This window comes from Vulpes lagopus, chromosome 10, assembly GCF_018345385.1.
Source record: "Vulpes lagopus strain Blue_001 chromosome 10, ASM1834538v1, whole genome shotgun sequence".
Classification (NCBI taxonomy): domain Eukaryota; kingdom Metazoa; phylum Chordata; class Mammalia; order Carnivora; family Canidae; genus Vulpes; species Vulpes lagopus.
The window spans coordinates 108,713,822-108,738,410 of NC_054833.1; the positions used below are offsets into that span (position 1 = coordinate 108,713,822).

Consider the following 24,589-nt stretch of genomic DNA (forward strand, 5'->3'; position numbering starts at 1 on the left):
CAAGGAGCTCCCTGTGCTTAGCTCAGCCACCTTGGTAGGAAGCTGCCCAGGCTGGGCGAAGATCCAGGAGCCTGGCATTCCCTGACGGGGTTCTGCTGCCCCCTTCTGGCCAGAAGCTCCAGGTCCCACCACGCTTTCTCCTGCCAGCTTCCTCTGCCTCCAGGACCCTGGAGCTAGCTGCTAGGGATTCCTGGGACTGGCACCTCTGGGCTTTCTCTAGGACAACTCTGGTTTGGCTCCAGCCTGGACCCAGACTGGGCCTCCTACCACCACCCTCTTCCTCTGCTCTCTTTTCCAACCCCAGCTCCAGCCTCTGGGTTCTCTTTTGCCTGAATTTCCAGGGCTAAAGCAGATGCCATTGTCACATTTGGGAGTGCAGGTACGCTAGCACGAGTGTCAGGAAGGGCCATAGCCAGAGGATGCTGGAGCAGAGGGTCAGGAGTGCACCAGGCCAGGCCATTAGGAAAGGCATGTTGCTTTTTTATTTTCTGTAAAACTCTGTAAATAAAATATAAAACCAAGGGATATGGTGGGACACTGATTTGTGGCAAGTGTGCTGAGCCGAGGCTGGGAGGCACTTGACTGCAGGCACTGACTCTACCAACCCAAGGGCAACAGAAGAATATATTAGATTTTAATTGGTGGGAATCTGTGGGGGAGAGGTGTCTGGAGCCAGCCCTCACCCTCTCTGCCAGTGCCTGGTAAGCCCTGAAAGTGAGGGGAAGAGGCATGGAAGCCAGTGGGTAGGAAATTTAGAAAGCGGTGCTAGCCATGCTGCCAGGCCCAAAGATGCGGGGCAGGGCGTCCAGTGATTCCTCCAGCCGTCGATGGGCAGACTGTCCCTCTTCCCCTGTAATAAGTAAGGATGGGATTAGGAGTGATCCTAGCCCTATCTGGGCCCTTGCATCCCATCCTGACACCAACTCACTCCAACTCCCACCAGCCAAAATGTTCCAGAACTCTACTTGACCCATATCTCCCATCCCCTAGCCTCACCACACTGTTGCAGGCTCTGCCGAGCAGCTTCCCTCACGGCTTCTGTGTCTGTTTGGCACAGATACACCAGGGGCTCAATGCCCTCAGGAGCCTACCAGGGGAGAGAAGATTGAGGTGGGCCCAGTGGAGCAGGTGGGAAAGGCCCAGGGCCCAGGGCTGAGGGAGCCTCTAGGGGTGTGAAGGGGGGGGGGACAGGCAGCAGGTGTGTGAAGCAGGGGATGGGCTGGCAGGGATATGGGGGGGAATGGGTTGGTAGGGGTTACCTTGATGCAGCCCAGGGCCAGGCAGCCAGCCACTCTTGTCTGTATGTCCTCATCCTCCAGTTGGTCCAGGAAGCACAATAGGGCCTGGGTAAGTCGGGGAGGGCAGACTTAGCCAGATACTGGGAGCCTGGGGCCCCAGCCTTTGCCTCAAGGAAGACCTGCCTGACTCTCACCCTTTCCCGAAAGACAGGGCCCAGTGACAGGCTCCGGAGCTGGGTGCTGACAGCAGCCATGACCTTATTGTTGCCATGGACCAGCAGGGAGCTGAGGGCCCGAAGCCCATCCCTTCGCAGCCGCCCCTCTGGTGCCAACCTCAGGGCCTTTAGCACAACAGCTTGGTCATCTGAGTTCAAATTCCGCACCAGTAACACTGAAAGAAGAAAGGGAGGGTGGGAACAAGGTGGAGCCTTGTGGGGTGCGGTCTTTTTACACTCGTGCTCTCATCCACACCTCCACACCTTCAGACCACCCACAGAGTCAGGCCACTTTGTGACCAGGGCCTCTGCCTCACCCTCCTCGGCGGTTTCAGTCACAAAGGCCTCCATAGAGGGGCTATCCAAGGCTTCAATGTAACTCCAGAACTGGAAGACGGTGAACTGCTCTCCATGGCCTGGCTGGGGCCTCCTGGGCAGCTTCTGCCCCAGAGCATCCTCCAGGAACTTGACACACACTGTGGGAGGTAGTGCCGTGGGCCTCAGGGTTTGGATGGACCCAGATGCTTACAGGGAAGAATGCTCCCGCCTCAGGCTCAGGTCCAGGGTCCCTCTTTGCAAACCCTACACCTCTGGGTCCTTCTGTGCAAAGGAGATAGCCTTTACTAGTTCCTCCTAGTGCTCAGCTCAGCACGTCTGGGTGGGCTGACCTGGCTTCTCCTGAGGTCTCATCATTGGGGATCTGAGGAAGGAGGGCAGAGGGGGCAGGTAGGCGGCCCACTCACCAGCCTCAGCTAGGCCTGGCTGGCGCAAGGAAAGACGGGCACCATATTGATTGCAGAAGGTGAGAAGCACTCTCTCCACAGGGCAGATGAAGGGGCTGAGTCCCTCTGTGCACTGGTCCCAAAAGGTCAGGAAGCCGGGCCGAGAGGCTGAGAACTGCACCACTATGAGGAAGGGCAGACAACCATCAGCAACAGAGAAGGTGGATGGGCACACAGGCCTGTAGATGAGGCTAGGTAAGGGAGGAGCTTCCATGCAGACAGGGCCTTTACCTTCCTGGGAAGAGGTGGCAGGGATTTCCCATCGCCTGCTAAGCTCGCAAACAGCCTCCAGCACTCTGGCCTCCCTCAGCAGCCGCTCCAGGGCCCATGCCTCCTGGCAGCGCAGGGGCCCAAATGTGCCCAGTTTCTGGAGAATAGGGGTGGCCAAGGAGCTAAGACCTCAGGAGAAAGACTGGGGAGGGTGGAACCCAGGGACTACAAGTCCCGGCATGCATGGCAAGGCGGGGATAGCCAGAGTATGGGAAGTGTTCCACTCAGCAAGAACCAAATGCTAGGGCCCTGGGGCAGTGGGGAGTGGAAATCAGAGGAGGTATGGAGGGCCGGGATTGAAGTGCAGGGCTCCCTGGGATAAGGGGCTACAAAAGGAGGGTGTGGGAAATACCACTAGCCTCACCAGCAGGAGGCGGCTGCAGTGGTACAGATGCTGGACCAAGGCAGCGTCCAGAGCTGGACACTCCGTGCTGAGGGGGCGGGCACTGGCTAAGTCGAGGCTGTCCTCAGCCCCAGGCTCCAGGCTGTTTGGGGGCCTGAGAGAAAAATGGGGTCAACCACCCCAGGAGCAAGCATCACCATGTGGTCACCAGTATATTTTTATTTAAGGTCCCCCCCATCCCAGAATGGAAGAACAGACGATGTACAGACAGCAGACAATGGGTAAATTCATGGAAGACTTCCAAAAGGAGGAGGGGACTAGGACCAGCAGGTGGTAGCGAGGATCTCCAGGGTCTGTCTGCCTTTTACCACCTCCAGCTACAATGGCCAAGACCACTGGGGCTGGGGTGGGTGGGAGTAGGGTTGCAGGCGGGATGGTCTATGCAACGTGGACTGCAAGGGATTATGGCCCAAAGGGTGCAGGGCACAGGGCCCTAGCCTGGGCAGCAGCAGAGGAAGGAGGGGCTGGGTACAACCCTCAACCGGGATTTGGCAAAGGCCGCTCTGGGACAGAGAGCCAAGGGGCTGGGTTCTCCGGGCAAGCCTGGGTTGAGACAGAGGGGATTGATGCTGGGGGACCCAGGGTGTATGGGAAGGCACTGAAGGGGCCTGTTCATAGGGAAGATCCAAGGTGAGGCCAGGGGAAAGAGGAGGAGCTGCAGGATCACCAGCTGACGGGGACCAGCAGGAGAGGCAGGCATTGCAGGGACCAGGAGGGAGGTGAGAAGCACTGGGGACACAGATGGGGTTAGAAACAGGCATCAAGGATACATGAGGACTACACGGACGTGGGGGGATGGAGTGAATACGATGCACACGCTGACAAGTACATCCCCTTCTGCCCACCTCCAGTCTTTCTGCTCTCCTTGTGTGCTCTACCTGGCCCCACCTCACCTGTTCCCCTTTCTGGCCTTTCTCCTTCACCTGGCACTCATCTTACCTCTTCCCCCTCACCTGACCACCCTCACCTGTCTCCAGGACCATCAATGTCTTCATCTTCATCCTCGTTGAGGAAGCTGAAGCTCTCCAGGGCATGTTCCACAGTGATGCTAAGGCTGGAGGCCCGGCTGCGAGTCAGGCCTTGTCTCTGCTGGGGTTGTGAAGGGAGTCAGTGCTACCTCCCACTGCCTGGCTGCCCTCCCGGTGCTGCTGCAGCCTACCCGGCCCTCCTCACCATGAGCAGACTCTCCAGCCGGGTAACCTCCTGCTCCAGGCCCTGCAGCTCGGGGAACTGGCCACGATAGTCATCCAGGGCAGCCATTAGGGCCCCCAGTGCCTCTTCCAGCCTCCTATCCCCAGCCCTTCCAGCAGCCCCTGGAACTGGGGCCCGGGGGGCTACATCCGGGCTAAGGTCTAAATGCTGAGGCATAGGGGCTAGAGGTGAGGGAGGGGGACTTGGGCTTCGAAGGATGGGCTCTCGTGGGTCTGGGGAAGGACTTGTGAGCGGTTCCCAACTGGAACAGGCGGGACTTGGGTAGGAAGTGCTGGGGGCTATGGAGTCTGCCTGAGTGCAAGGAGTGGAAGATGGGTAGCCGTAGGACAAGGTGTGGGTGCCTGGGAGAGTAGAGTCTGTGTTTGTAGAGGGGCTGGGAAGCATGGCATAGTCTAAAGAAGTGGAAGAGCTTACAGTTATAAGGGTGGGGCTTGTGACAGGATGGGTGGGGCTCCCGGTGTTCTGGACTGGGCCTTTAGCTTTGGGGGTAGGACTTGTAGTGGTGTGAGTTGACATCCTGGCTTTGTGAGTAGGGCTTGTAGTGGCATGGGTGGGGCTTGCAGTGGTGTGGGTGGGGCTTATGGTAGTATGGGTGGGGCTTGTAGTGGCATAGGTAGGGCTTGCAGTAGTATGGGTGAGGCTTATCGTGGTCTGGGTAAGGCTTGCAGTAGTATGGGTAGGGCTTATGGTAGTGTGGACGGGGCTTGTGGTGGTCTGGACGGGGCCTGTAGTATTGGGGGTAGGACCTACAGCAGTGAGAGTGGAAAGTATCACTTTGTCAGTGGGTCTTGTAGTGGTCTGCACTGGGGTTGTGGCACTGGGGGTAGAGCCTGTAGTGGTGAGTGGAGAGACCAGTGGCTTGTGGGTAGAACCTGTGGTAGTGTGAATGGGGCTTGGAGCACTGTGGCTAGGGCTAATGGCATTATAGGTAGAGCCTGTAGTGGTATGGGTGGGATCTGGCAGGTCAGCAGTGCTAGAGTCTGTGATCTTGTGAACCAAGTCTAGATGTGCTGATGGCACAGGGTCTGTAGATGTGTGGGCAGGGCCTGTTGTACTGAGGGTGGGGCTTGTGGCAGAATGGGAAGGGTCCCCAGCAGGAGGGACAGGACCAGATTGCTCCCCATGGGTGGGATCTGGGTCTGCAAGCTGGCTAGGTCCCTGAGCTAGATTTTCTAGACCCAGAGCCTCCACTGAAGCCTCAGTCAAGGCAGCGTCCACACTGGCCTCACTGATGTGGCTCAGAGTCCGGCTGTAGGGGGCATGCCCATTGGCCAGGGCTGGGGCCATGGCTCCCTCTTCATCCATAGACCTAGAGGTGGGGGTCTCAGGCCTTCGGAAGGCGACTTGAATGGGCAGAGGTTCAGGCTGCTGCACCAGAGGTCTTGGGGCTGAAGAGTGGCGGGCAGTGCCTGAGAGCTGGGGGCTGGATGAGTCATCTGAAGATTCGGATGACAGGGACCACGCTGTCCCATTCTCCAGCTCCTCCTGCCGCTTCAGCATATTCTGGGAGAGAGGAAAGAGCATTTCAGGACCACCCCAGGAAGCCCCTGGGGGATGGTGGGGCCTAAGCCTGGCCTGTGACTCACATAAAAGGCTTGTTCCCGAAGTGAGGGCGTGTCTGGTGGGCTCTGGCTATAGGTGGAGAAGCGCTTGGTAACTGTGGAGGCCTTGTTGACAGTGGAAGCGGTTGAGGGCTGGTCATCCTTGTCGAAGGGGCTGAGGAGGGAAGAGGCTGTTAGCAGGTGCCATGAGCCTCTGGACCTATCCCCAAGCTGCTCAGCAACACCAACCTCCATGTGACTTCCAAGCTGAGCTTAATGGTGCCGAGGTCATTGATGTCCACAGCCACAACTTGGGGCAGGGCAGCAAACAGGTCCTTGGTCTCACAGGAGACACTGCCTACAACCACGTGGTTGGCCAGACCCTTCAGTTCTGTCACCTATAGCCAAGAATGCATCATGAGGTCACAAGGGTGTGGAGGTCATGAGGTTGTGGGAAATCAGACATCTGAATATGCATAGGGATTATATAATAGTCACAGGATCATGGGGTCATGAGAAGGTTGCAGGGACTAGAATTTTCTGAGTGATGGGCCCATGGAGGATTGAAGCAACCTGGGAGGATGGGAATCGCAGAGGTCTGAATTTGTAGGTCACTGAGGTCATGGGGTCACAGCCTCATGGGCATCCGAGGGGCCCAATATTCACATGATTAGATTATTAGGAAATCACAGTCATGAAGGTCACGGGGTCACAGAGCCATGAAGACAGGTGGGAATTACAGGGGTAATGATCTTAGGGTCATGAGGGGTTCACAGGGTTAAGGAGTCACAGGATCATGTTGTCCTGTGGGCCTGGGCAGATACATCACCTTGATGGACAGGAATTCTGTGAGCAGAGGAAGAAAGACGGTTTCCTCACTGTCCCACACCTGCTTTCCGCTACCCTCAATTCGGCCCCGTAGTTTCCAGCGCTGACGCCCATATTTCATGCAGATCTAGGTGAACAGCCAGGATGAGGTAGCCCTTGGTGCTGTGACCCTCCCATCCCAGCCCTTCCCTGCACATTCTCATACCTCATACTGATCGCCCACACACAGCCTGGCAAAGCCAGCCAGCCCTGGGAGTGGAGAAGGAGAAGGAGATGAGCCATGTCGAGGGGTCTCAGGTACACAATTCCCTCTCCCCACCACCAGTCTGTCCACATCACTGAGTACCTTTCATTCGGAGATGGAACTCGCCCAGCTGTGCCTCTAGCTCACTCTCCAGCAGACACATGCTCTGGGGGGTGGGGTGGGGGAACAGGGACAAGAGGGGGTCAAGAACAGTGCCCTGTCACCACCTCTGCTATACCCTGTGCCTTTGCCTCATGGACACTCATCTCTCACCTCTGTGTACTCGCGATGCCCTCGAGTAGCTTCAGCCAGGCTGTCCCGGGCCTCACGGCTCCCTGGAGACCCAGTGCTATAGGCACGGACCATATTGTAGGCACCATCCCGGAGACGTCGCTGGACACAGTATGCCTCATATAGCTCGTCAATCTGGGCAGATGAGTGGGGTGGTAGTGGAAGAATTGAGACTCACTGCTGGGTTTGCTCACCCAGGGCTTAGCTCCCCCCATCTCCCTATGATACCAATCTACCGCCTCAGTTGTGTGCACACATGCATGCTGCACATATACCTTGCTGGCATGGAACTCCAACCGTCGCAGGAAGCGTTCAATGGACTTGACTTGCTGAGGGAGAGGTATGTCAGGAGGGGCCAGAGAACCAGAGCCCTTCACCCTCCCCATGAGCTAACCCTTTCCAACACTTACCTTGTCCAAGTCATACAGGAAGCCCTGCAGGGGAGGATGAGAAGAGGCACTTAGGAGGCACAGGAAGTATTCCAGCAGGGGCATTTGTCTCCCCAGACCCATGTAACTCCTCTCCTACATGGCCTTCCTCCCCCTCATATCATAGTCTACAAACATTCCACTCAAAGCATGGACTGACCCACCTTCCCACATGCCTGGCCTTTGGTGGATCCTAGTGACATAGGGGTCCTCAAGACCCTTCCCGTACCACTCCCCTGGCCCACTCCCTTTTCCACAACCCCTAGGAAGAGGTTCCCTCTACCAGAGAACTCCTATTCTTTAAGACCTAGCAGAGGTGTTTCATCCTCTGGGAAGCCCTGACCTGTTCCAGGGAAGAACCAAGACTTTCTATCAGTACTCTACACTATAGTCTTCAGCTGTGCATGCCTGTGGGAGTCTGACCCACCCCACTGAAAGCTCCCACGGGCAGATACTAGGTCCTAGGCAGAAAGTGTACACAGCTGGGGGAGGTGGGTCTAGAAACCTGCCCAGCCCCAGCCTTTCCTGATATCCTGTTTTCTAGTCACAACTGGGCTAAGTCACCCTAGAAAACATCCTAGATGTCACAGACAGCTCCTGCTACCCGGTTGTCCCTCATGCCACCAGGGCAAAGAGCAGTAGTCCAGGGCATCCTTGCCAATCCTTTACTCACCAGGCGAGAATTCCTCTTGGACTCCCTAATCTGTCCCTGGAGTTTCTCCTGCTCCTGCTGGTGCACTTCCAAATAGGCCCTGGGGAAAGGGGCGACTACAAGAATTAGCTCACCTTTGCAGCCTCCAGCTACCCAGGGTAGAGGCAGCAGGAAGAAGATTATGAGGCTGGGGAAGGTTCCCACTAGCAGAAAGGGGATGAGGGCTCAGGGAGAGATCCTGGGATAAAGCACTGGGAGGAGTTCCTTACGTCAGGCCCTGCTTGAGCGCAGTGTACACCAGGTCCAGCCGCTCAGGCTGCGGGACCTTAGGGGCTGGGTGCGCCACGGAAAACATCCTGGATACTCGGGAGAGCGCTGGGGGCTTCCGTGGGGGCCCCGGGGGGCTGAAGGCCGGGAAGCTCCTGAAGAAGAGGCTATACTCAGAGGGGTACCAGAAGGAGTCCCCAAGCCCTCACTGCACACCCAGCACCAACCCCGTCACACTCTCTTGACCCCATTCGCACCCCTCTGCTGCGTACCTGGGCCCCCGCTCCTGGCTGCCGAGGACGCCTGCGAAGGACTGGCTCCTACTGACCCGGGCGCTGAGCAGGCGGCGCTGCGGCCGCACCGACAGGGACATCATGGAATGAGTCCGCGCGGGGCTCCCTGGGGGTGGCGAGGGCGGGTGTCCGGCGCCAGTCAGGCTTTGAAGCCCCCTCCGGAGGCCGGGCCTCTGTGCCAGTCCGGCCGGACACCGCCTGCCGCCGGGAGTCCGACAGCCCTGCCGGCCCCAGCGCTAATGACAGGGCGGCCGGGCGACTCGGCCTCGGACTCAGCGTGGCCTCGGCCCGGCCCCCGCTTCCTGCAGGGGTGCAGGCTCCGCCTGTCGCGGAGCAGGAAGGGGGGTCGCGCGGGGACCCTCCCCCGGCTGGGAAGGGGCAGGAAAGGGGCGGGGCGCGCGAAGAATGTGCGGAAGCGGCTGTTTACCCGGGGGCGGGGCGGGCTCCCCAGCCCGGCCCCCGGACTCGCCCCCCACCGCCCGCCGCGGTGACCCGGCGCTCCCGCGCCCCCACCCCGCGAGGCCGCAGGAGGTCCCCGGGCGGGGCGCACGCCGGGAGCGCAGCGGAGCGGCCCGGCAGGCCCGGCAGGCCCGGCAGGCGCGGGGTCGGCTCTCGCGCCCCGCCCGCCCGCGGAGACTGCTCCCCTCCAGCCCCCACCGGCTCGCAGGCGCCCGGCGCCAGAGCCCCCCCAGCGCCCAGCAGCCGGGGGATTCCCAGTGGGGGGCAGTGCCAAGAAGAGCCCTGCCTCCTCCACTTTCCTGTGGCTCCGACCTGGAAACTGAGTCACAGATGGACGCCTTCGCCCGCGCCCTTAGCGGGAAGGGATCCTCCGCAGACCCCCGCCCCGCTCCGGCGAAGCACGTGCCCCTGGCCCCCCGAGTCCGGCCCACACCCCCCGGGGCCAGCCCCGGAGCTTTCGCGCCCCAGGCCGGGTCCTACCTCTCTTCTTGGCACTCATGGTGGGTCCGGGACGGCTCCCCACCCCCCGCCTGCCCTCCCGCCCGAGTCCCTGCAGGCCCAGGGCCACTAGGCGCTGACCGAGCTGGGCTCCGCGCTCGCTCCCAGCGACTGCGGCTCCGGCTTGGCTCCTCCCGGCGCCGCCCCCCGCCCAGTTCCTGCCGCCTGACTCAGCCAGCCGGGATGGGGCGGGACCGGCTGGACCAGGGGGGGCCCCGGGGCCTCGGACTGGCCGGCCTCCGGGAGGGTGCCTGGGGGTTCCCTTGGGGAGGAGACTGAAGTGGGTCCTCTCGAGTGGGGTTCGGAGTTGGGGAGTTGAGCGCGGCGGTGAATAAGGAGGGATAAACAGATGAAGAGTCTGAGTGGAGGCTGGATGGGATGCAGTGAGGATAAAGAGCTCATCGAGTGGCTGCAGAGGACTGCTGAGAGGGCTGAGCGCACAGAGGGCTGGGAGGTGGGGTTCTGAGTATGTGAAGACTGGAAAGTGGGCCCGAGGGAGTAGAAAAAGGGCTGTGGTGTGGAGTGGAGGGGCTATGCCAATTGAGGGCAGTGTCAGGCACTGAGCGGGAGGGGTCTGGGAGGCTGAGAAGACAGATGGGCTAAAAGTGGGGGACCGCACAAAGCTCATATTATGTGTTGCTACCCCAAGAAAGAAGCAGAGAAGGAACTGGGTAGAGTCACAAAGCCCCCATCCACAGAGGGGGTGCTCAGTCCAGGCACATGCCGGAGGATCAGGTCCCACTTCCTAGCTAGCATCTCCTTTCTAGTAGAAGCTGCATCCTGGGATGAAGCCCCATCCTTCTGGCCACCAGCTCACATGGCTGAGTTCTGCCCATGTTAGCCCTTTCCTGCCCCCAGTATCTTTTCCTTCAATTTCCCTCATCCACTCCAGCCTGCATAGAGGCTACTATCCTCAGGGTCTAGCAGGCATTGGAAGGACTGGGTGCTCCCCCATCCCAAAATACTCCTGCTCCTGTATGCTCAGTTCTGCTTACTTCCTCCCCAAGAGGCTGGGTGGGCCCAGGGGTCAGCACTGCCAACAAGCCTAGAGATTCAGATGCAAGATGCCCAAAGGCCCAGTTTGAGAAGTGCTATCCTCCTCTCTCTCTTCGAAGACCAGGTGCTGTGCACCCTATACTAGCAACTATGTATTCCTGTGTATTGCTTGCCCAACACTGGTCTTTCTGCTCCCATTAGCCACCCTCCACGGAATGCTCCCATTAGCCACCCTCCACGGAACATCCGTGGCTCTGGAATGCCCCCTTCCTAAATTGCAACCACACTGACTCCAACCTTTCCCTAGTACCCCCACCTTCCCTGTCTTCTACCTGAGACCTCTTGAGCCCTCCACTCATTTATTCAACTATTCACTGAGAAGCAACTCTGTGCCAAGCATGTGCCAGTCACTGGAGATACAGCCCAGAATTTCACAAACACAATCCTCCACAGAGCTCTCAATTGGCCTCTGCTTCCTTTCTCTCTGCCAGCTGCCTTCCACGTTCTCTTCCCTGCACCTCCTTCTCCTCACCCTAGATCCACAGCCACCACTCCATCACTCACCTGCTACTAATATGCCTAGCACTTTGTGCTTCTCTCGTTCCTAGCAGAAACCAGTGCTAGGCAACCCAGCTCCCTGCCCTCTCTGTGCCTGCACACACTGGCAGGAGCTGCCAGAGGTCCTCACTCGGCAGCTGAGCTGGAACCACAGAGCGATTCTCTGAACCTCATCCAGGCTCTCATTTCCCACCTGGGAAATCCTCATGTGTGGCCCTCCTCATCTTTCTCCCTTCTCACAGACGATGAGTGTTTCAGACTTTCTCCACACGCTTCAAACAAGTTCAAATCACTCCCACATAAAAAATGAAAACAACCCTGGAAACCACCCAACTACCCCATCAGTAGATAATAGAACCATATACAGCAAAAAGAATAAACAATGTAAAACTGCACACAATATGGATGAATCCTACAGACATAAAGAAGAAGCAACACCACAAGAGAGAACATGTATATTGTTCTCTTGATATATAGTTCAAAAACATGCAAAACTCATCTATGGTTATAGAAGTCAGAATACTAGTTACCTGAAAGGGGGCACAAGGGGGTTTCCGGGGTGCTGAAAACATTCTATATTTCCTAACCTGGGGTCTATTTCCTGATCCTATATGAGTGTGTTCCCTTGTGAAAATAGGTTGAGCTGTACACTTAAGACATGCACCCTCTCTGTAGGTGTATTTTAATATAAAGTTGACTTTAATAACTCCAAAATGAAATGACCCCTCTGTGGACCCCATGTCTCCTCCAGGGACCCCACCATCGCCTCCATTTGGCCTTTTCAGAGTCAGATTTCTTGAAAAGATGTCTACTTCAATTTCCTCTCCATGACCGCCCAGTTCTCTTCCCACCCACCACTCCCCTGACTGGTCAGTGACCTCCCTGGTGCTGAATCTAGTGCCCAAGGTTGAGTCCTTATCTCGTGCTTGATCTCAGTAAAGCTTTTCACTTTGCAGCTCTCTTCCTCTTCTTTGAGCCCTTCCTTCCCTTGAATTTCAAGAGGCAGCAACATGTTCCTGGTCTTCTACCTCTCTCTCTCTGGCTGTATGTCTTATTTTCCCACAAATCTGTCTTTCTCCTCATCCGGAATGAGCCTCATCCTCCTCACTCTTGGGTTGGGTACATCTCCCACACCTCAATGCCATCTAAATGTTGCCAGCTTCCTTATCTCTTCCTTGCCCAAACCGCTCTTCTGAGCACCAGGCCTCTATATCCAACTGCCTGCTTGTTGCCTCCCCGGAAGCTGAGTGACAATGCAGAGTGAGCTATTAGAAAGAGCTGAGCTTGACATCCCCAAGCCGAATTCACCAATTTCCTTCTCAAACCTGAATCTCCCCAGTCAACCTCCCTGTGCCAGCCCCACCGCCTCTTTACCCAGTTGTTAAAGACAGAAACTAGGAATCATCCTGGATGCCTCTGTCTCCACTACCCCCACATCTACTCAGCCACTCACTCCTGCCATCTCTGGAATCTACCCCCTCACCTCCACCCCCACAGAATTCAGGTCCAAGCTGTTACCAACTCTCACCTAAACCCCTACTGCAGCTTCTCAGTGGGCTCCCTGTCTCAAACGTAACCCGTAACAATCCATTCTTTTTTTTTTTTAAGTAAGCTCTGTGCCCAACGTGGGGCTTGAACTCAAGACCCTGAGATCAAGAGCTGTGTGCTCTACTAACTGAGCCACCAGGTACCCCCCGCATTGTTTATTCAATAACAGTCATCTGACAATGCCAAAAACAGTGCTTTGTCAAATTCTTTCTATAGGCCAGGCACTGTGCTTAATTAACAAACACCATTTCGTTTAATTCTGGTAACAAGCCTATAGGGTAAAACCTATCAGCCTCAACTCGCAGATGAGAAACCTGAGGCTAACTGGCTGTGTGACCTCTGGCATGACATTTCTTAACCTTTCTGGGCTTTAGATACTCCTCTGTTAAATTAACAGTAACAACTGCCTCCCAGGGCTGTTGGGAGTCTGAAATGAGCTACTTCTCTCTCTAGGGTGTGTTTGGGGAAGGGAAAATTGTCCCTGGGTAGGGAAGTTGGGGTGGACACACTACCACACTTTAAGCACACAATAAATATTAATTGCTATTATTAATAATCATTAATCTGCCCAAGATTACCCAGCTGGTAAGTGGTAGGGCCAGGATTCAAATCCAGATACTCGGACCCCAGGACTCTAAGTCTTTAACATTCCTCTAGTTGACGCTTATGAAACATCCATGGGTAACCCCCAACCCGAGGGATAGAGTCTAGATTCTCTGACATGACCCCTTAACACCCTTCGGCCTCTATGCCTTCCCTTATGTACCTTCAACCAGTCCTTTACTCAGTCCCCTGCTCCTCTCATGGTCTTTCTAGTCCAACTTCTATGACCCTCTCTCAATGCCTGCAAGGCTCCTCAGCCTTTGAGCAGCAGCCTCCACCACTCCTGTACCCTTCTCCCATACTCTCAGCCTGAACAACTTCCCCTCTTTTTTCAAGTCTTACCCTATGACTTCTTCCTCCAGAAAGCCTGTCCTGGGTTGGTTTACCCATTCAGGCGCCTCATAGCTTCCTTCCTCTGGTCCCTAAGACCACATAGGTCAGTTGTCAGTTCTCCTTTAGCATCTGTCTCCCAACTGTGAACTCTGGGAGCAGGGGCCTGTTTGTGGGGTTCACTGCTGTGCCCTCTGGGCCCCACACCAGGGAGGTCAGGGAGGGGGCTGAGTATGAGTTGGGAGCTGAGTGAACTGGGCTGCCCGGACATAGAAAGAGCAGATCCTGGGTTGTTGAAAGGGTAGATTTCAAGTCTGTGCCCACCCCAACTCCCCTACCTTGCATACAATTTTCCTTGTCTCTTCCCCACTTTATGATTATATCAGCAAGCAGGGTTCTGCTCCCTGGGCATAGGGCAAGGTGGGGACCCCTGGGATTCTGGAATTGAGTGGATAGGCTAGATTCAGAGTAGGCTACTTGTCCTAACACTTTTCTTTCTCTGACTAGAGCTTTGCTATCACCAACTCCCTAGTCCCACAGGGACCAGGATATGTAACTGCCGATCTGCACTCTTGCCAAATGACCATCAGAATATCCACCCGAGTGACCATTTCAGGGTGTGGAGAAGTAGGATCTTCCCTGCTGCAGGGGAAAGAAAGAGCCGAACCGCTTTGAGCGAAGGCCCACCTTATTTGGTGAGGGCTGAATGATAGGAGCCAGGGGACTCTGGACTAATGCCAGCCCTGAAGTCTGTTCTGGAGGTGGGAAAGATCCCAGGTCCCAAAGGTTATGGGGCTGGCAGCACAGCCAGCTCCAGGCAGAAGGGAATGGAAGCCTGGCCGCCTGCACGGCCCCAGATTCCTCCGCCCTCAATACCCTCTACGCCAAAAGTGGTGCGCTTGCGTGGGCCGGGAGGTCCCAGCACCTGCACTGCCCAGCTCAGCGGTGTGCCAGCCCGGGCCAGCAGCCCAGCCAGGAGTCCCCGGTTCAGCCCCGCCCAGGAGCGGGGCTGCCCCAGACCGAGGTAAACAGACGCTAAAAATAACCCCGGCGAGGGGCGCCTGCTGGAAGAATGGGGTCCCTGCCCAACCCGTCCCGGTCTCCATGGCGACTCCCCCCAACCCCGGCTGCTGACGTCATGCCGCAGCTGCCTGGGGGGGAGGGGGCGCGCACGCGCGCGCGCACAGCCGGGGACCCCCCACCCCGGAACCAGGCGGAGGCGGCCGGGTGGCTTCACTTCCTGCCGGCCCCCTCCCTGGTCAGCTGGTCACATTCCCGGGCCGGCGGCGCCCTGGAAGGCTGGTGGCCTCCCTTGGGCCGGGCCTGGCAGGGCCCGGAGTCCCCAGCAGCAGCGAGGGGCCAGGGTTGGCTGAGCCGCGCCCTCCTCACCTGCCTCACCCGGCGTGCACTCAGCCTGGCTCCCTGCGTGCTCACCTCACCCTCACCCTCACCAAATCCAGGCCTCGGTCTGACTGGTGCCCCACAGAACCCAGGATGGGGAGGGTGGGTAGAGTGGAGGCCAAGCCAGGCCTCCTTGCCCCGCTGGAGTGTTTTGTACCTCGCGCTAATTCTTCCCCACCTCTACCCCCCATGCCACAAAAGTGGGAGCGCAATGGCAAAAATTCAGGGCTGGTTCTAGTTCCCACCTCCCTAGGCCAGATGTGTGACCTTGAGAATGTTACTTCACATCCCTGGGCCTGTTTCTGCATCTGCCCGATTGCCATAATCCTCAGAAGGCTGTGCTGGCGGGGCCGCCAGTGCATGCGGCAGGCCCAGGGGTCAGGTCCCACACATGGTGGCCGGCACCTTTATTGTTGTATTTGCCATATTAGACTGCACACGGTAGCGCTCCGCTAGCCAGTCTGGACCGATCTGGAATCACTCCAGTACGACCCGCTGGGAAGGGTCAGTTCTGGAGGCTGGACTCAGGCCTCCACAGCGGGAGGACGACAGAGGGTGCCGAGGGCAGGCTTAGATCCCTGGCCTCGGTCAGCAGCTCCTTCCCCGAAACAGTTCTGCAGGGTGCTCGAGCCTGGCTGCTTGCAGGGACCCGCAGCAGCCTCCTCTTCCCAGGGACAGGGTCTGCTCCCCCGCCAGGCTGGGGCGATCATCTCCAGCTTCAGCCGTCCGGGGGAAGAGCCCAGCCAGGCCGGGAATGGCCACCTCCGGCCGGGCCCCAAAGCCGCTTAGGCCGGCCGGTGGGGCCCGGAAGATTAGCTCATCTCTGAGGCTGGCCTGCACCCCTCGTCGCCCCCTCCCCATTCCCAGCCCAGCCTCCCCGCGCCGAGGACCGGGGCTCCGGGAGGGCGCCCCCGCCAGCGCCCAGGCCCGGCCCACCCCAGAGCCCCGGGCAAGGGCCGCTCCGGCCTGGCCTCCCGAGGGTAGAAGGCCCAGAGGCGGCGGCTTTTGCGGGCGTCCTCGGCGCCCGGGGGGGTGCGGGGGGACTCGCGGCGCGCGGCCCGGCTCCCGGGGATGGGGCGCGGCGGGGCAGGGCCGCGGCCGGGGCGGCAGACCCGGGACCGCTGCGGAGGCCCCCGCACCGCCGCACCCCGCCCCGCCCCGCCCCGGCCGCGCCCGCGGGCCCCGGAAACGGCGGTGACACTCACATGGCTGCGCTGGGCTGCGCTGGGCTGCGCTGGGCTGCGCGGGCCTCGCCCTCTCCGTGCGCTCGTCCGGCCCCGGCCTGGTCGCGCCGCCGCCGCCGCCGCCGCCGCCGCCGCTGTCGCCGCAGCCGGCGCCCGCCCCTCCGCCCGCCGCCCGCCCCGCCGCGGGCCAGCCCTCTCCTCCCCGGCGCGCCGCGCCCCACCCACTGCGCTCCCGCCGCCCAGCACCCGGGAGGCGTCGGCGGCTCGCTCCGCCCCTCGGGTAACGGGGCCGCCAGTGGCCCGCGGGGTCCAGCGGCCTGCGGGGAGGCGGGGCCCGGAGGGCGCGACGGCGGCGGGAGTTCCCAGCGCTGGATCCGCGGGAACCGCCGCTGGCAAAGCCGGTCCCGCTCCTCCCCGCGCTGACCCCCAAGCCGGGTGCGCCGCCGGGAGAGCCCCGCTCGCCTACCCCCTTCTCACAGTCTGTGTCTCCAGAGGTCTTTGAGGCCCTCCAATCTGTGACCGCCTGAAACAGGTCCTGGAGCGGCCACTGCTGGGCTGAGTTGGTTGGAGGAAAGGATCAGGGTCAGTTTCTGGGAGGGGAACCGTGGGGCCTGGAGCGTCGCCATTGGACACCTGCCCGTGCATTCACCCCTCGTGGGTTATTGGCTTCTGGGGAGCCTCAGGCCTTGTTTGCAGAGCACGGCAGGGGCTGGTACGGGGGCTTGGGGTACATGTTGGCCAAGTGGGCCAGCGCCCAGTCCTTCCCAATAAAGGGACTGGAATACTGCCTCGAGTGGGTTAAGGAGCAGCTGAGAGCTCCGCGCCCCCACCCTTCAGGTTTCACTCTCCAGCCCTTCACCTTTAGAGGTAGCACAGACATACCCAGGAGTAGGCTGAGGGACTTTAAGAGGTTCCTGAATACCTGCACCTCCCAGGGTTGGTCTACACAACCCAGAAGTGGGGGGGGGGGCGGGAGGCAGAGGCATCCTCTCCATCATCAGCGCTTCTTCCAAGAGACACACATCACTCTCCCTCCCAGGTCTCCCACTTCCCAGTCCCTCGTCTTTGCCTTCCTTTGCAGCACACCTTTCTCTATAGACCTTGAACCTGGGGATTGCTTCCAGGGACAGGGTTCTCTTTCTTTCCCTACCCTATAATATCATCCAGTCCCAGGGCTTCCATCCAACCACTGCTGAGCATCCCAAGCTGTCCTCTGTGCTCAGCACCCTCTTCCATTCTACAGCCTCTGAATGACCCACTAGATCTCATGACTGGCCCTGAGGGACTCTTCTTCCTTCCTCTCATCTCCGCAAAGCACTGACCTCCACTCAGATTCCCACCTGAGCCAGAGGTTTGGCCTCCCTGGAGCTCTCAAAACTGGCACATTGGTCCTTACCCACTCTGAAGTCATCTCCTCTGCAAGGCATCCTCTGACCACCTTCTCTGACAGCCTCTCCTTGTGATTCTCTCCCTCCATGTCCGGTGACTACCTTCATGTCACCCATCACTACCAGGCAGCATTTGTGCCCATGTGTGCTCATGTGCCTAAACTTGCCTCACTGTGGGTCTCTAAGTTCTGTGGGGGCAGGGACCATGGAAGTCCTCATCACCACTGTCTTTGGGTCATGATACGAGTCTGAGAAATGTTTATCAGATGATGGGGTGCCTGAGTGGGTCAGTCAGTTAATCGTCCAACTCATGATCTCAGCTCAGGTTTTGATCTCAGGATTGTGAGTTCAAGCCTGGTGTTGGACTCCACACTGGGTGTGAAGCCTACTTAAAAAAAAAAAAACAAACACAGGGTGTGACGCCTGAATGGCTCAGCGGTTGAACTCTGCTTTTGGCTCAGGGAGTGATGCTGGAGTTCAGGGATCAAGTCCCACATCGGGCTCCCTGAGGGGAGCCTGCTTCTCCCTCTGCCTGGGTCTCTGCCTCTCTCTCTCTCTCATGAATAAATAAATAAAATCTTTAAAAAATTATATATGTACATATATTTTACATATATATATATATATATATACTTATTTATTTACTTAGATGAGCCAGTGAATGAATGAGTAAATGCATGAAGCATGACATTCCCTCTCCTACCCCCCACCTTCATTTAGCCTTCTAGTCCTATTGATCCACCTCCAAACATGTTTCAAATTCCCTCCGTGTACTGCACCTCTCACTGCAAGTACTGTATATTAATTAATTCTACAAACACCCACTGAGTACTTAGGGCTGGGCACTTTGCTGGCTCCTGGGGTGGAGGATGCCTCTGGCTGGCTCCTGTGCCATTACTTGGAGCTTTGATGAGGCAGCACTGATTATAGGGCCTCACCAGAGCACAATCTGGGGAATTCTTTCTTATTCTGGAATTCTATAATTCCACTTCCAGAAAACTTCTACTTTTTTTTTTCTTAAGTAAACTCTACCCCCAAGGTGGTGCTCAAATTCACGACCTCAAGATCAAGAGTCACATGCTCTATTGACTGAGCCAGCCAAGTGCCCTGAAAATTTCCATTTCTAATGGATGATTCCCTCACTTCATAACCACTCTGTTCTGTGTGTGGTCATGTCTCTGCATGGTCACAGTTGGTACCTAGGCTTGGCCCACCATTTTTTTTTTTTTTTTTTTGGCCCACCATTTTTTATGGCTTCCCTGCCTCCACTTTCATCTCCTACAGTTGTTCTCAACAGCTAGGTTGATCTTCTAAACTAAAAATCAGGGGATCCCTGGGTGGCTCAGCGGTTTCGCACCTGACTTTGGCCCAGGGCACGATCCTGGAGTCCCGGGATCGAGTCCCGCGTTGGGCTCCCGGCATGGAGCCTGCTTCTCCCTCTCCTCTGCCTGTGTCTCTGCCTCTCTCTCTCTCTCTCTCTCTCTCTCTCTCTCTATGTCTATCATAAATAAATAAAAATAAATTAAAAAAATAAAATAAACCATGAATCAGGTCATACTGGCTCCCCATTGCCCTGAGGATAAGTTCAGACTCTATAGTCAAGCCTCTAAGACCGACTCAGAAGGTCTGGCCTACAGTGACCTCACATCTCATCTCCCATGCATCCCACCAGCCTTTGTTGCTCTGGTTCCACTATGCCATTCTACCTGTGGCTCCCAGGGTCTGGCCTCTGCTTCTTCTTTCAGCTTCCCTTCTACTTGGGTTGGAAAAGGATTCAACCGTCACCTCCTCCAAGAAACCTGTGTCCTCTGGCTTCCCACTCAACCCTTCTGAGCATGCACTACTTCCTATCGTCCTTGTCTGTGAGCAGGCTTGGCTCCTCATCCTTGTGATCACCAGGACCAGGCATGGATGGAGCTGCAGTGAGAAAATGGGACACATGAACCTTCAGCTTGTCCTCTCCCCTTGCCTAGGTGCCCTTGAAGGAGGGATAGTAGCTGAGGACTATGGGGTGTTGGAGGCCTTTCAGACTTCTCAACAACAGTGAGGCAGGTGAGGAAGGACACCGCTGAAATACATTTTACAGAGGAGCCGCCTGAGGCTCCGGGAAGTCAGGGCCTTTCCATGCTCCTGTGGTTAGGAAGGGGCAGAGTCTGAGCTCCAACTTAGCTCACTGAGCCGAATGAGTTCGACCCTGAGTCAGCCATGGCTCCCCGAGCACATGCTCGGCTTTGCACCGGCTGAGAGCCGGAGCAGGACACCAAACCAACACCATTTCTAACCATGAGCACCATGAGTTAGAAAGGACGGTCTCTGGCCTGAGAAAAGTCCCCACAGCGAACCCCAAGTCCTCGCATATGGTGTAGCTAGTTCCACTTTTGCAAGTAATGCCGTTCAAGTCCCCAAATCCAGAAAAAACGGAAGCTTCCCTCACCCCACTCCACAGCCTCCAAAGCTACAGCTGACATGCAACCTCACTGCCCAACAGAGTAGAAGCCCGCCCCCTACTGTGCCTGTGGCCACATGCCTTGGACAGTGCGCAGTAGTCATTCATCGGCCAGAAATTCACCACGCAGAGTCCGCTGCATGCTCAGCCCCTGAGGGACCAGACGTGTTGGGGGAGGGGAACGGTGAGTCCCCTAGTCCCTACTCATGGGGACTCACTGTCAATCAGGGCGGGTACCTCCCTGAGTCTCTGTACCTCTGTGTCACCAGTGTGTGTGTGTGTGAGAGAGTCCCTGAATGGTGGGGGCAGATGAAGGCTCAAGAGGGAGGATGTCGGGGCTTTTGGTTAGATCTGTACCTGCCACCAACCTCCACTCCCCTCCAGCCCCAGGCTGGACTCTACTGCCCACTGTGTGTCAAAGGACAAGGGTCCTAGCTTGACCACTGTCACCTCATTGTTCGCTGTTCGTGGGGCCGCTTCTCTTTTTCTTTCTTTCTTTCTTTCTTTTTTTTTTTTTTAAGATTTTATTTATTCATGAGAGACACACACAGAGAGAGGCAGAGACATAGGCAAAGGGAGAAGCAGGCTCCAAGCAGGGAGCCTGATGTGGGACTCGATCCAAGGACTCCAGGATCATGCCCTGGGCCGAAGGCAGACGCTTAACCGCTGAGCCACCCAGGTGTCCCCCACTTCTCTTTTCTGATGCTGTAACTGAATCCATCTATTCACCCATTAAAACTGCAATTTGAAGATGCGCTCCACTCATTAATAATCAATACAATGCAAATATAAACAAGAGACACTATTTCTTTTTATGCTTCTGAAATTGGAAGTGAGGGATGATATGTGAGTGGATACTCTCAAGAGTGGGAATTGGTTGGAGGGTTTAACAGTAGTTTTTGCAGTATGTTTCAGGATGTCAAGGGCAAACTTCTTTTTCAGTTCCACTTCAAGAAATTCATCCTGAAGAAAGAGTTGCACAGGCAAGAAAAGAGCAGTGCCTGGGGATATTGATTACTGGCTTGCTATTAGGGATAAGGGATGGCACAGTCCATGTGAACATCAGCAGGCGACAGAGCAGGTGCACATATGCCTGGAGATACTCTGTGGCTACTGAAAATGGAAGTCAGGCATGGATCGAACACCTATTATGTGCCTGGCATCATTCTGGATGCTGGTGGCATAGTGGCAGACCAGACAGGCAAGGTCTCTGCTCTCAAGGAGTTTACACTCTGGCCAAAACACATCATCCTTATGTTAGCACTTAAGTACGGTGACTTCAGAGAGAGAGGGGAACTGGAGAAAACAACCAGGGCGATGTGATATCAAGTGATGGGGCTGAGAGGCTACTTTAGTAGCCTTTTAGCCTCAGAGGTAATGCCTCTCTGAGTCAAGAACTGAAGGACAAGAGGGAAATGACAGGAAGCAAATGACCCACGGATGCCTGGGTGGCTCAGTGGTTGAGTGTCTGCTTTTGGCTCAGGGCATGGTTCCAGGGTCCTGGGATCAAGTTTTGCATCAGGTTCCCCGCGGGGAGCCTACTTCTTCCTCTGCCTATGTCTCTGCCTCTCTCTGTGTGTCTCTCATGGATAAATACATAAAATCTTTAAAAAAAAAAAAAAAGGAGGAGGAGGAAATGACCCAGAGTAGGGGTATTCCAGGCCCTTCCAGAGGGAACAGCAGGGCAATGGTTTGGAGGCACCAATGGGCTTGCTTTGTTGTATGTGAGTCATGTGGGCTGCAGCAGAGGGAGCAGAGGTCTGAGAGGTGGCAGGGTTAGGTCAGGGTAGGGTAGGGAGTGAGAGTTTCATATCTCTCAGCAGGGAAAGGTGCTCAACACAATAAATACAGTGAAGTGAGGAATGCACCAGCACAGCTGCCTGTTTTCCTGCAGTGGGAGTCTCTTCAGGGCAAACCTGCATCCACCGGCCACAAGAGCTGTCAGGATGTAGCCCTGGTGCCAGCTGTGGTTATCACCTCCAGGCATTGTAATTTCACTTGGTTTTATTTTTTCTTTTGTCTTTACTTCTATAAAGAATGGTTTGCAGTGAATACATCATTATTTTCAAACACAACATGGCCACCACTTCTTGAGGCATTACCAGGCCAGCCCCGGCACCTAATAGGCATGTTTCTGGTCCAAGGTTGCCAGGCTCCACAGGTGACTCCCCCAGGGGACTCTGCCCCAGGCAGGGTGGGGCTTTTGCTATTGTCCCCAGTTTTGGCCTCCAGGGGAGCCTGTGAATAGTGGCGTGCTGGGGTGGGGTGACTGTCCCACAGGCTGGGCCAGGCGTCCTTCCTTCCTTCCTGACAACTTTCTCCCAAGGGACAAGTGGGAGGGATGTCCACGCCTCTCCCAGATCATGGGATGAGCTGCTCCCCTGGGACCCTTTCAGGCCAGGCCCCTTGCCAAAGGCTGCGGGGAGCAACATCTAGCTTATTTCTGAGTTCCTACCACTAGGAGAGCTGTGCTGACAGATTTGGAGGGCACTGTAGTCGGGAGGGTCCCAGTCACCTTGTATGTGGTCACACCCCCCCCCCAAGATGATCTTAGGGCGCAGGATCCAGGAACTGACCCCCACCTAGCCCCAGCCTCTCCTAAGAAGTGCAGCTCTGGTCTTTGGCGCCACCGTCTGGGAAGTATCCACACTGCAATCAGACGTTCTACAAAATACTGCCCGGCTCCAGGGGCACCCATCGCCCCAAGTCCTGTTTTTGTGAATGGATAGCCCCTGGAGGGTGTAGCAGCTCTCCTCACACTCAGACACTCAGACCTGGTGGCAGATCACCGTCACTGGAGCCTCAGCCACCACCATTAAGACATCCTCCACACTCCGAAGCTTCTCCACTCCCTGACCCTCCACTTCCCAGTCCTCTCTGCCTTTGACCTGTTCCAGGTGTGTTGAATATACAACATCCTCCCTCTCTTCTAAAACTCTCTGGCTTCTGCGATTGCTCTTCTTGAAATTCTAGCTGCTTCTCTGGCTGTTTCTCTTCATGTCATTCGGTGGGCTTTTTGGGGTATTGGGCTCCCTTCTCTCATCCTTAGTATTTTTCTCCAGGCCATCCTGACAACTTCCAGGGTCTTCTTCCCATCCCCACAGTGATATCTTGAGTTTCGGCCCCTGCCCCCATCTCTCCTTCCATTTACCCATTAAGATGATCTTTGGGCTCCCCAAACTCCTGTCAATCCCATGTTATCTCCTCCAAACTGCTCCCCTTCTCGGGTTCTCATGTTAGTCTGCATAGCCTTTTCCCTAACACCCCAAAAGCCAGCATTTGTCCTGTCCTCCCCACCCCACCTTTAGCCAGGGCACCACGTGCACCTCCTTTCTGGTCCCTTCTGGTCCCTTTAGTGTCCTTGGTTTCACCCAGCCTGGTCCATTCTCCACAGGGCAGCTGATGGCCTTTGCAGAGTGGACCCTGTCCCTTGTCACTTCCTCACTTGTCCTTCATCTCTGGCCAGTTCCCCCCACCCATGAGTTCCTAGTTCCAGGGACCCTGAATACATCCTGAATGCTTCCCATGCCTTCATAGGCTGTCCTGTGGATCTTTTTCCTCTTTCCTTCACCTGCCTACCCATGAAGCCTCACCTTGGACATCACTTCCCTTGGAATGCCTTCCCTGGACTCTGGGCTAGTTCAGGAACCTCCTGGTCATGCTTACAATGCCCATGCTGCTCCCACTGCAGCCTTTCATCTGCCTCCCCTTCTGAAAGGGACAGTTGCTCTTGTATAGGTTCCACACACCAAGGCTGGACTCAGGTCCAGTCACTCCACCTGATTCTCAGACTCAGAGGTCCTAGATCTCAAAAGTTAACAAGTGCATCACAGTGAACCAGCTGCCAGGCTGGGATGGGACCCAAGGCTCTTACCTTCCCCTCTGGGGCTCCCCTGTTCCCCCAGATGCCATTGTGAGCTGTGTCAGGATCCTGGAGAGCCCATAGGAGCTGGACAGGCAGAGAACTGGCAGGTTTATGGCCCAGGGGTAAGGTACTCATCAGGCTCGGCCCTGGGGAGCCCAGGGTGCTGGCAGAGATTGTCCCAGCAAGGGGACTGGGGTGCAGGTGACTCCAGGCCAGTGCATCTGCTAAAAGGCTGTAATGAGATTCCTTTCTCCCCCAGAGCTGTGCAGTGGGAGTGTGGCCTAGATGTCATGCAGGGAGGGCCCGAATTCCTGAAGGGAGGTGGTGGCAGCTGTTAGGGTCCTGGGGTTAATTATCTCCAACGTCACACAGAAGAGAATGTGCTGAGGTGGGACCTCCCCCACCCAGCCTCAGCTTCTCGGGGCATGGATCTCTCTAGAACTCAGCCTGCTCCCCATTCGACAAAGTCTGAAGATCAACTCCATCTGCCTTTGGACCTCAGCTTCCTTTACCTTACTCCAGACCCAAGGGACAGACTTTTCCCTGAGATGTTTGGCGGGGGTAGGGAGGGTGTCCGACCTTTGGGCCTTTGCCTTTGCTGTGCCTTGTGCCTACTCCAGCCCTGGGCCCAGCTATTTGCTCAGGGAGC

General features: G+C 56.6%; 1 protein-coding gene across 4 annotated transcripts; it reads right to left on the reverse strand.

Annotated features, from left to right (window-relative positions):
• Positions 1-464: 464 nt before the first annotated feature.
• On the reverse strand, positions 465-24,147 carry RIPOR1 (RHO family interacting cell polarization regulator 1). 4 transcript variants are annotated; one of them, XM_041769925.1, is made up of 22 exons: positions 23,950-24,147; positions 8,644-8,770; positions 8,374-8,526; positions 8,126-8,204; positions 7,435-7,458; positions 7,300-7,353; positions 7,007-7,159; positions 6,836-6,899; positions 6,695-6,738; positions 6,491-6,616; positions 5,911-6,059; positions 5,707-5,836; positions 4,082-5,623; positions 3,876-3,997; positions 2,870-3,002; positions 2,467-2,602; positions 2,197-2,358; positions 1,771-1,929; positions 1,433-1,629; positions 1,260-1,343; positions 997-1,087; positions 465-850 (listed from the first exon to the last, which is right to left on the reverse strand). In XM_041769925.1, exons 2-22 carry the CDS (start codon positions 8,745-8,747, stop codon positions 753-755), a joined length of 3,804 nt encoding a protein of 1,267 aa, XP_041625859.1. In that variant the 5' UTR covers positions 8,748-8,770; positions 23,950-24,147; the 3' UTR covers positions 465-752. The 4 variants fall into 4 exon arrangements, with proteins under 4 accessions (XP_041625859.1, XP_041625857.1, XP_041625856.1 ...); XM_041769923.1 differs by lacking the exon at positions 23,950-24,147 and adding an exon at positions 16,263-16,438 and having other exon boundaries at positions 3,876-3,994; XM_041769922.1 differs by lacking the exon at positions 23,950-24,147 and adding an exon at positions 16,263-16,437.
• Positions 24,148-24,589: the final 442 nt, after the last annotated feature.